This window comes from Mirounga angustirostris, unplaced genomic scaffold (genome assembly GCF_029215605.1).
Source record: "Mirounga angustirostris isolate CCGP_5_RB_7025 unplaced genomic scaffold, mMirAng1.0.hap1 SCAF_1, whole genome shotgun sequence".
NCBI lineage: Eukaryota > Metazoa > Chordata > Mammalia > Carnivora > Phocidae > Mirounga > Mirounga angustirostris.
The window spans coordinates 27507869-27520316 of record NW_026991709.1 but is presented as its reverse complement, the minus strand read 5'-3'; the positions used below and the strand labels follow the sequence as shown (position 1 = coordinate 27520316).

Genomic DNA, 12448 nt, shown 5'->3' with positions numbered 1-12448 from the left:
CATTTCTCTCTTTCTTTATTCATGTTGTTAGTTTCATCTATATATCCATCCACCCACACATATATTCATCCTTATGTGTTACTATAATGGAAGGCAAAGGACAGACCATTTGCTCCAAAATCAGTTCTCATTAAGCAGTTGCTGGTAGTTGTCTACTTGTAAGTTCCATGCATGAGGGTAGGGATCTTCATCTTTGTCATTCTCTATTATATCTCTAGTGGATAATATGGTGACTGCAAATAGAATTACATAATACACATTTATTGACTGAATGAATGAAATGTCTCAGTGTTATCAAAAAAGTTTCTGAGGACTTTATCCCCAAATGGGTGCTTAATAAATGTTAGGTGATGATATCTCTGTGTTTTTCTAAACAGGGACTGAGTTCTTGTATCTTTGAAAATAAATTGCTTTTATCTGAATATGTGCTTTTTAAAAAAGATAATTAACTCTTTCCTGTTGTAACTTCATCCTCATTTCCTTCTCTTCCCTTATATACCCAAATAAAAAAAATAAATTACATTTACTATTTTCTGGCTTTTTTTTTTTTTTTAAGAGGGGGAGAGGGAGGGAAAGAGAGAGAAAATATTTGAGGTAGTTTTTCTCTCTACATCATAGATCACCTACATAAGTGATTCTCAGCAGATGCCTAGGCCCTACTTCAAAGCTGTCAAATCTGAATATAGGGTAGGAATGTGGTACTTGGGCCCAAGAGCTCCACCAGTGATTCCCAGATAGACCTCCAATTAAGAATATTTAAATTAAGCTTATTTATTTTACTGATTGGTCTCTAAATATTGGGACTCTGTCAGCATCCCATAATGGAACAGGAAAGCAGACCCCTTGCCTAAAGTGTGATCTCTTTTCTATTAAACAAAAGGATGGGTTTGGGCAGGAAAAGGGATGGCATTTTCCTTACACTGTCAAAGTAGCTTGTAAGTGAAATATACATTGGTTTATTGGTAAATGATCCTTCTTATGTATTCCCAGCTTTTATACTGAATCTGAATTTCATTATTTATTTTAAAAAATCTAGTTTGCCCTCCATCTTTGGCTTCATACTCTGAATGCCCGTATATATTTTCTGCCTAGGTTTTTACATCCAGCCTAACAGATACAGTGGTTTGTCTCCTCTGAATTCAGCAGTTTGTAAGCATTCTTAATAAGAGCAAATTCATTTACCTGTATTCCTATTACTAGTTGCCTAGATTTGTAGGACACAATAGTTTCAATAATAATTCAGCCTGATTTAAGAGACTATCACTGGCTAAAGTAGACTATCTTAAAAGTTTTTAGTAGTGTACTTAAATTATCGTCTTATTTCATTATGTCCTTCAGGATAACTGTTCTGTTTCTTCTTAAGTATCTATAAACACCAATGAGTAACATTTTAGGCTTGTTTGTAAATTAACATTGTCCCTGATGATAATACCTTTTATCTCTTAAACTATTATTTAGTAAAAGTTACTGATTTTACTTTGATACAGGAAACATCTCTTTTGCTGAAATAGCTCTGGTTAAGTAATTTAGGAAAACCTCTAGTCTCCTGAATCACTCATGTTAAAATATCCAGTGGCCTGTAAGAGTTTAAATTTCTGGAATGCCGTACCAAGAGATAACTGAATAAATTAAAAATGATTATATGTAAGATAACTACTTATAAAATATTTTTCTAAATCACAACTTTGAATGAAATGGTGTGCAATTTATAGATGGATCAAACTTTCTAGGAAACCTGGAGGTTTTTTTTTGTTTTTTTTTTTGATTGCCTATTGGAGCAAAAAAATTTCAGGTACATTTCCTTTTAGACTATCGCTATGCACATATAAGTATTTGTATTTGTTCATACTGTCCTGTGACTTGCATTTTTCACTCACCAGTATATCATGAGCATCCTTCCACATCAATATATATGGCTTTACACCATTCTTTTTAAAACCTGCATAGTATCACATAGCCTGTATTTCTAAAATTAAATTTATTTCATTCTTCTGTGAGACAGTAGTTGGACAAAGAATTATTTCAAGGAATGTCTTTCTATAAATACCCTTGAGAACTTAGGAATGAAAGATAGTCAGAAGTGGAATTTTTTGGTCACCAGGCATACTCATTTAAAAATAAAAGTACTGCCAAAGTTCCCTTCACAAAGTTGTACTAAGTTATAGTCAAAGTGCTAAAAGAAACTTTATGGAACTTGAAAAACTAGAGAAACAGTACCTACATATACCATATTAGATATATGTAGATGTTATATGGGAAATTTATCTTTTAGAGTAAAAGGGCAAATGGGTGAACCCAATTAAATGACTAAAACAAATTTTCAAGTTGGGATAGGAACTGTTTGCTTCTCGTGCTTGATTTATATCCTGGTTTTGTTTGATGTTCTGTGGGAATTTGAAATGGTAGGTCTGATTTTTCTGTCCCCTGCTTCCTGCATTCATGTAATCTCACAAAAGCAAGGTATTTAAAACATATTAATAAAAAGTCAGCTAGTACAACTCATAAAGATGATTAATTCTCTCTGGAAAATATTTTTGCTAAGTTAGATTTATAGTCATAATAAGTTTGAAAGCACTTTTGTTGCCCATGTTGATTATATTTTTTTTATTCACTAACTACCCTAATCTATTATTTCTGTAGGTTCATTATATAATATAATATGATAATAAATAATAATAAAATGTTTATAAAGACATGGAAACTATAAGCATGATACTTACCTTTAATGACCTGTGTCTCACAGCATGGCATACCAGTTGGAGAAGCAAATATAGTTTTTTATTGAATGGAAAAATAATATTTTGAAAGAAGAACATCTCATTGTTGTATATTTAAAATTCTAGTTATATACTGCTATACTTAAAATCCTAAAATCACAGAGCTAGACAAACCCATATATTTTCTAAGATGAATTAGGGGAATGTCCGGCTATCTCTTCCTATCCCCATCAGCTTTAGAATAAGAAAGTAAAATCCTTCCACTCCTGTAGGAAAAAACTGTCACTGCTGTTAAAGGAAATACATTCACAACAGAGACATAGTACATAACTATTATGAACATTCTTTCTTAAGGTATGGAAGTTATTTCCTGGACTTTTCATGGTCTACCGAGAAGCATACCCCCAGTTTGGGTGATTTTATTTCTATTGGCCATGGTAGGTTTCCATGAATTAAAGTATGTAACTATTTAATTTTAATGGTGACATTTAAAATACTGCAATAAAATATGAAAGTGATAGTTCTTGAAACCTACTTACTTATTTTAGTATCATAAAATGGAGTAGAGAATATTATCCTAAGGCATCAAAAGTTTTCTTTGTGATATGTATGGGGTATGTTCTAATTCTTAATACTAATTTTAGGTGTGTATTAGAATTAAGTAAAATTCTTTCCAGTGCCATGTGAGAACAAAAAAAATAAGCAGACTTTGCTCAAGAAATTTCAAAACTTAAAGAGAATCTTCTGATACTAGGTCTTTTTTTTTTTTTAATTTTACTATGTTATGTTAATCCCCATACATTACATCATTAGTTTTTGATGTAGTGTTCCATGATTCATTGTTTGTGTATAACACCCAGTGCTCCATGCAGTACGTGCCCTCTTTAATACCCATCACCAGGCTAACCCATCCCCCCTCCACCCTTTCCTCTAGAACCCTCAGTTTGTTTCTCAGAGTCCATCGTCTCTCATGGTTTGTCTCCCCCTTCAATTCCGCCCCCTTCATTTTTCCCTTCCTACTATCTTTTTTTTTTAACATATAATGTATTATTTGTTTCAGAGGTACAGGTCTGTGATTCATCAGTCTTACACAATTCACAGCACTCACCATAGCACATACCCTCCCCAATATCCATCACCCAGTCACCCCATCCCCCCCCCCCGACTCCAGCAACCCTCAGTTTGTTTCCTGAGATTGTAACTTCCTCTAGTAAACTTCAGTTTTAATAGCCATATAAAACACATTTCTTAAACTTCAACTTTTTGTTAAAGATAAACCAAGTCTAACTCAGGAAATTTCAATTCACATAAGCTTTAGCATTTTGGGAGGGAGAAATAGTTTTGAATAACCATTTTTATTAGCTTTATTTAGAGAAAAGTAGCAACTTTCAAGATCTTAGTCAAATCCAGTTTGCCAGATGTGCACTGTTCTGCTTTTTTTGGATGTTTGAATTGAAATTAGTGTGCTCTTAGCTAGTTGATATTTGTGTGGTGGCCGTTTTGTACCACTTGAAAATGTCACACCATGTAATGTATGGCAGTTACTTTTTACAGTAGTACATTATGTGGTTTATAATAAGCATTTAAAAATATTTGTTACATTATTTTATACTTCTGTATTTGGTGATTCACACATTTTTGTCCATTTCTCTTTAAAAATATGTTTATGTAAAACTGGAATCTTTTTTATGAAAATAATTCCCTTTTGTAGTTTTGTTACATTTCATGCTTAACTGAAAAGTTGCCAGTTTGTGGAGGAATTGGCTCATAGCAATGAGGCATTCAATTTGTTAAACACTAGTCATCAAATATAGTTACCATTCGTATAAACTCCATATTAGTAATAGATCTTTTCTTAAATTAGTCAGAATTCCAGTAGGAAAATTAAATTTAAAACAAGGGAATATCAGTTCCTAGTTTTTAGTAAGAATTGTGATCATTTACGCTGTAAAAATAAATTTGTGTGTGTGTGTGTGTTTACTACATCTACAAGTTTCTTTGTCAAGGTTTTTGAAGTGTGGTTGATTAATAAGTATATGTACCATTCTTGGTAGTAATAGTGACATAATATTGAAGAAGCCAGAAAATTTGAGCTACTAAGCCGTAATTTTAACTAATGTCTGTCACTTTAGGTTAGAAATTTTAATGTAAAAAATTATTATGGAAGAAGGAGAGTTGTTAGAAATTTTTTTTTTTCCCCTGGTTGGGTATTATTTCCATCCTTGGAATTTTCAAGAGGTGTGGAAAACTTTTGGGAGAAGTTGGCCTTTAACTAAATTGCGTACCTCATCATGTGTTTGTGGTGTCAGCATTGTGATGATACATATAAAAATGCCAGGGCTGACACCATGTGCCTAATACTGCAGTGGAGGAAACAGAAGGTGGGAGTAAGGTTTTTTGTTGTTGTTTTCTTTCAGCATTGGTTCACCAAACTACCACCTGTGTTAACATTTGAATTGTCAAGATTTGAATTCAATCAGGCATTGGGAAGACCAGAAAAAATTCACAACAAATTAGAATTTCCTCAGGTGTTGTATCTGGACAGGTATGGTTTGGTATACAGCATGACTTAGTTTTGAAACTGTTTAGTAACCAAGTAAAGTATTATTATGTTTAGAGAAAAATTTTGCTTAATTTCTTTAGAATTAATCTTTACTTTTTTGCATAATACTATTTGTCAAGGAAAATGGAGTTCTCATTCTATTTAGAAAAGTATAGTTACTGGGAATAATGTTATAAGGAAGTTAAATTTATTTTTGTATTGGTATTGCAATTGTTAAGAATTTTAAGGAGTACTCTTGTGTTGTCTGATATTTCACTGTAGAATTTTAGATGAATTGATCTTTTGTTGTGTTGGCTAGACTTAATATTGTATCTATTTCCATGTTATTTACAATGGTAATGTTGTTATTTTTCTTTTTCCTGATAGATATATGCACAGAAACAGAGAAATAACAAGAATTAAGAGGGAAGAAATCAAGAGACTAAAAGATTACCTCACAGTATTACAACAAAGACTAGAAAGGTATTGTAACTTTTATGAAATTATAAGCTAACTATAGGAAGTCATATTTTTAGTGACTCTCTGGAATATTTCATTTTAAGTTTGCTTTGAGCAATTTATAATTCTAGTAGTAATTACTCTGGATTCATATTTTGCTTGTATAGTTTAGTTCTGAGTTTGTTAGAAACTAAAATAATTCATAGTTGGCATTAGTGGTTATCTTAGTGTTTAAAATTAAATATTTTCATTGTCCACTGATAATGCTCATGGTGCTGAGAATACATACAAAGTTAAACTAATCTTAAAAAAAAAAAAATCCAAAAAAAGGACCACCTGGCTGGCTCAGTTAGTAGAGCATGTGACTCTTGATCTCTGGGTCATGAGTTTGAGCCCCACATTGGGTGAAGAAATTATTTTAAAAAAAAAAAAGTTAAACTAATCTAAATTCTAAGGTTTCTTCTTGTATGAGATTAAACTTCACTCTTGAGATTTCCATTAAAATGAATGGTGACTGAGTTTTTCTGCCTGATACAGAAGATACAAACTCACATGCCTACTAGGGCTTCATGGAGACTTTGTTAAGAAGAAAAGCAAGTCAAGTGTAAGCTGGTGGGCAAGGGGAGCCTAGAGTGCATATCCCTGTGGAGAAGGAGTGCTTACCATCTGCACTAGCGGGTGGTATCATGTGTGATGCCATGTGTGAATATCTCTCACTGTTTTTGATAGCTTCCCAGAAGACGCTGGAATCTAGACAGTCAGATGTTCTGTAATTAGAAGTCTACAGGCTGAAATGTGGCCTGAGAGATCCCAGTTTGCAACCTCTGATTAATCTGTATTTTAGTATTTGTTTTAGTATTAATTTGAAAATTAGTAGCCCCAAACTTTTTAAATAAAAATAATGTATTATATTTCAATAATTTTTATTTCTAAAAGGTATCAGTAATCATATTAAAACTAATCAGAGGTAGTAAAAGGTAGGAGGATAATATTAGTTACCATCGTAATCATGAGACCAGATGACAGATCTAAAAATAAAAACAGTCTCAGGAAATGGAACTGTCAGTTTTCATTTTCCTATTGGGTTACACCTTAGAGCAGCATTTAAAATTTATAACGGGATACAGACACATTCAGTTGTAATCAACTTTGTTTTCCTTAATTTGGGGACCATTTAAGTTTTTTCTTGAATGTATCTTCAGTTTTAACATCTTCATTTGAAAGCAAAATTAATTGCATTGTTGAAGATTTATTAAAGTGTTTTTTATCATGTTTTATAACAATTATTAAAAACAAGCAAATGTGCTTTATATACAACTAAAAGCATGTATGCATTTTATGGTTAACAGATATTTAAGCTACGGTTCGGGTCCCAAACGATTCCCCTTGGTAGATGTTCTACAGTATGCATTGGAATTTGCTTCAAGTAAACCTGTTTGTACATCTCCCATTGAGGATATTGATGCTAGTTCCCCACCTAGTGGTTCCACACCACAGACATTACCAAGGTAAAAAGTTTTCCTGATTCAGAGCCAGCTATGTTACTTGTATTACATAGTAATGTAATTGATGCCTTTAAAGAGGGTTTCGTAAAATGTACATTGTGATTTATTTTAGTGGACTCTAAACATATTAGATTCACTTAGAAGATTGTGTATATTCTGGTTGCTTTCTTAGTTCACTGTTTCAATAGATTCTATGGTTGTGGATTGAAATTTTCATATTTTTTTTCTGTTCAGAATTATGTGTTATTTTGGTACAGATTTCCACCTTTTATCCATGAAAGTATTGTTAAGTTAGTTTTTCCTGTAATGTAAGCTGATCAGTATCATATAATTCTGGTATACATAAGATTTATTGAAATGATGAAACTATTTCTTCTATAAAGCCACAATTTCATCCTGATAATAATGAATTCCTCATATATTAAGAATCTCATTGGATATTAAATTAATCCACATATTTCTCTCTCTCTTTTTTTAAAGGCTTTTTCTTTTTGAAATTATAAGCCAATTTAATGCTATGTGTTTGGCACAATTTTTGTCCAGAGCTTCAACTCGGAAAGTTTAATAATAATTATTTTATGCTTTAAAAATATAGCACAACAGAACAACAGGGAGCCCCTTCTTCAGAACTGCCAAGCACATCACCTACATCAATAGCTGCCATTTCATCGAGATCAGTAATACATAAACCATTCACTCAGTCTCGGATACCCCCAGATTTGCCCATGCATCCAGCACCAAGACACATAACAGAAGAAGAGCTTTCTGTGCTAGAAAGCTGTTTACATCGCTGGAGGACAGAAATAGAAAATGACACCAGAGGTAAGAAGCTTCTCACAGCAGAGCTACTGTCGCCTCAGATGGATATGTACAATGTTAAAATTAAGAAGGGAAATCACCTTTGGATTTCATATGTAAATATTATAACGTATTTTTTTTTCCTAGGAAGTGTTTTCTATAAGAGAAACTAGCCTGACTACCTGTTTTTATGATCTTAATATCAGATTCAGAGAGACCAACAGATTTCCTCTGGACTACTTAGTTGATTAATGACATAGCAGGTGGTCTGATTTTCTCATTTAATGCTCTAAATTTATATCAAACTGGTATTCACAGCTACTCCATTGGTGAAACCTCATACAATTAAATTAGGTATTTGTCAATTACATCCTCTCCCTAATGTTTGTGTAATGAGTTAAAGTGATAAAACAATTTTTTTTTAGATTTAAGAATTAGAAATGTGAATTTTATTTTTTTAAAAGATTTTATTTATTTGTGAGAGAGAGAGAGAAAGAGAGAGCATGAGCAGGGGGAGAGGGAGAAGCAGACTCCCTGACGATCCGGGAGCCCAAGAACCCAATGCTGGGCTGGATCCCAGGACCCTGAGATCGTGACCTGAGCCAAAGGCAGATGCTTAACCAACTGAGCCACCCAGGCACCCCAGAAATGTGAATTTTAATTTTAAATCTGCACTAACAGAGATTTCCAGATATGATCTGTGAGCTCAGTGCCAGTCTGTAATGTGTTTTAACTGGCATGTAGCAAAATAAGAAAAATGAGGACGGTGCTCTGTGGGGAGTATGAGTGTACACGTGTGTGTTTGTATGTGTTGGTGTTAAGTTGCCATCTGGCCTTTCTTGGAAGGGACTCTCCTTTATTCTGAAATTATATCTTTGCTACTTTACTGTTTTTAAAATGTCCTTTTTCTTTTTTTAAATGAAGCGATGTTAGTATTTTATTATATTTATATTTATTTTATTATAATTTTTCCTTACATGGCAAAATATAATATCCTATTACTGCCATCTCATTTTATCCTATGAAAAAAGAAAAATCTAGGAGCTACTCTTTTATACCAAAAGATTGGAATTATTTTAAACAATATGGATTGTTGGATTTTAGATGCCCAACTTGACTCATTATAGACAATATGTAAATAAAGAGCAGTCCTAATATAATATAATGTAACATAAATAGGGCATGATGGCAACTAACAATTAGCATTAGTAGCTATAAATGTTTCCCTTAGTATTTTTCATATATAAGGGAATATTTTTACGTTTGAATTCATTAGTAAACATTTATTGAGCACACTGTGTTTCCTGAACACTGTACTAGGTATTAAATAATTTTTTACTGGACTTGGCAGATTGTGTTTGTTTTTATAAGATTACATTCTGAAGGGTGGAAGCTAGGAAGCTTTTGACACCAAGGTAGTGGCATTGAGGAAGGAAAGGAACGGATATGATCTACTCTTTGGAGAAAACTGACAAAGGTAGATCATTGACAAGAGGTGAGAGAGAAAGGGAGGAATTAGGGACTATTCCCTTAGTTCCTCATGCTGGTATGAATAGAGAGATGGAATGTACTTTGGAAAAGGGCAGACTGGTGGGTAAGCAGGTCCCCACCTCAGGGGAGGAAGTAGGATTAAGATGAGTCCACTTTTGGCCATTTTAAGTTTGAGGAAAATTTAAGTTTGAGGAACTTGAGAGACATTCATCCGATAAGGGTAGGAACCTTAATACCTAATACTTTGGACCATAGTAATACAATGGATTGGGTAAGATTTTCCTTGGAATATTTGTTTCTTCTCTTTTATCCCTGTTATTACCTGTTAACATTGTTTTTTCAACTATTGTATAATAATAATAATTACATTCTACATCTGAGTAAGATGTACTTTATTTAATTTCTATATTGATACTACAAGTAGTGCTGACCTTCTACATATATATTGACACACTTTGTGAGTAGGATATATTCTTAGAAGTGTCATTTCTGGTCCAAAGTGTATATATTTTAAATTAAACTGTTTTAAAATTTTCCTTCCCAAGACATTGAACCAGTTTTTATTCCCACTATGTGGAAGAGCCTGACTCCCAACATCTTCCTTAGCCTTGGGTACTTTTTAAATTGTGGTAGCCTGAACATTGAAAAAAATGGTATGTTAGTATCTTAATTTGCATTTCCTTAATTTTGAGTGAAATTCTCTTTTTCTATAAATTTCTTGTGGCATTCACCCATTTTTTATATCGAACCATTTATCTTCTAATGCTCAATAGAAACTTTGATATTATGGATATTAACCTGTTGCCTATAGTGTTTGCTGTAGATACTATTTTCTTAATTGTCTTTATCATTTGACTTTTTTTGGTGTTGGTTTTGTTTTGTTTTTATAATGTAAATTTTCTTCAGTTTGGGGAGAGAATCTTATCTTTTCCTTTATGGTTACTGGATTTTCTGTCAGGCTCAGAAAAAGGTCTTTCCCCACTCTGAAGTTACTAGTATTTTTCCGTAGTCTTTCATGGTTTCTTCCCAATTCTTTTCAGTGGCTTTTCGTAGTATAGGTTATACTATAATTTAACCATTTCCCCATTAATAGATCTTTAGGTTGTCTCTAATTTTTTTATTGTTATGTGCAATATAGCTGTGAATAATTTTGTAGAATGGATTTCTACTGGAAGTAGAAGTAATAAGTAATGGCAGTTTCAACATTGTTTCCATTGGTGATTGTGGTAGATTTTTATTGAATGACATATATGTATATAGAAGGTTTGTGGCAAAGTTATTTTATTTCATTCCATAGTTTTCCTGTTTTAAATAAATATGTAAGGGGCTTTATGTTCCATTTCTATTGACACTTTTCCTTTATAGATTTGAATAAAGTTCACTTTTATAGGCTCGGCACATTTTCTAAGTGAATCATATTTGTTTTGGTTTTTAATTATGCACTTGTGCTATATCTTTTATTAAGGAGAACTATATTTCGTTTTATACAGACTCCAAATAGTAGTATTTCTATGAACAATTTTAGGAATTTTTCCTTATTCCTCTAACATATTGGTAGGAAAACCATTAGTTACTATCTTATGTTTCGTAGAGACGTACTTGATGTTAATCATTTTAAATCACATCTTCTATCCTTAGATTTGCAGGAAAGCATATCCAGAATCCATCGAACAATTGAACTAATGTACTCTGACAAATCTATGATCCAAGTAAGTTAAATTTTAAGTTGGTAAGTATTGCCAAAATTACATATTTTTATTTGTATGATTAACCTAATTCTTAAGCTAATTTTTCTTAATGTTTTTTATAAAATTGCTGATCTTAAAGATTCCATATTAACATCGAGTTGTATTCTCATAGTATATTTATTGTTTACTTTTTTTATTATTTTACAGTAAAACTTAGCAAAATTTTCAGAAGGTCTTAGTGTTTACAGAAAGTCCTATGGGAGAAATTATATGGTTATTTAAGGATGTTAAGATTTGGGGGAGAAGTACAGGGCTCAGTTACATTTTAACTTTCGGTATACATTATGTAGGCCATATTGCTAATTCAGTCATCAAGTTATAATTGTGAAGGTTTGGACGAATCATACTATATATAAAATATTCATCATAAGTTCATTTGAAAGAAATTTTCAAAGTTTCAAAAATATCCTATTTATACACCTGCTTTACATGTCATTAACTTATTTATCTCCCCCCTTTTTATTTCATAGTGTATTTTTTTCAAAATTTTAATCACAGCCAGTTTTCTATGGTGTTCTTCAATCAGATAGTTTATGGGTTTCATGGAATGTGGTATTAATAGACTGCTTAACTGTGGCTTAACTCTTCTGTTTTCATATTTAGGTTCCTTATCGCTTACATGCTGTTTTAGTTCATGAAGGCCAAGCTAATGCCGGGCACTACTGGGCATATATTTTTGATCATCGTGAAAACAGGTGGATGAAGTACAATGATATTGCTGTGACAAAATCATCATGGGAAGAGCTAGTGAGGGACTCTTTTGGTGGTTATAGAAATGCCAGTGCATACTGTTTAATGTACATAAATGATAAGGCACAATTCTTAATAAAAGGTAAGCACATGAAATATATAGGGTAGTCTATATTTTTAAATAAGTAGGTCTTTTTTTTTTTTAAAGATTTTATTTATTTATTTGAGAGAGAGAGAGCGCACATCAGAGCGGGGAGGGTCAGAGGGAGAAGCAGACTCCCTGCTGAGCAGGGAGCCCGATGCGGGACTCGATCCCGGGACTCCAGGATCATGACCTGAGCCAAAGGCAGTCGCCCAACCAACTGAGCCACCCAGGCACCCAAATAAGTAGGTCTTTTATGTGACTCTGGTCTCTGGTGTGATTATTTAAGTGTAATTGACTCAGAGGGTGATGGTTATGATTAGGAAATGCGGTTAGCTTATTCTAAGTGAGAAACT

The 12448-nt window shown here is 32.7% G+C and overlaps 1 protein-coding gene across 7 annotated transcripts in view; it reads left to right on the top strand.

The window, feature by feature from the left end:
- Nucleotides 1–12448, top strand: part of USP25 (ubiquitin specific peptidase 25) — a 132216-nt gene that overhangs the window by 77999 nt on the left and 41769 nt on the right. For all 7 annotated transcript variants that reach the window (XM_045902649.3, XM_045902648.3, XM_064580083.1 and 4 more), the window contains 6 exons: nt 5135–5262; nt 5647–5742; nt 7068–7226; nt 7819–8045; nt 11151–11221; nt 11864–12092. In XM_045902649.3, the coding sequence (XP_045758605.1) occupies nt 5135–5262; nt 5647–5742; nt 7068–7226; nt 7819–8045; nt 11151–11221; nt 11864–12092 (910 nt within the window). The remainder of the gene's footprint in view (nt 1–5134; nt 5263–5646; nt 5743–7067; nt 7227–7818; nt 8046–11150; nt 11222–11863; nt 12093–12448) is intronic.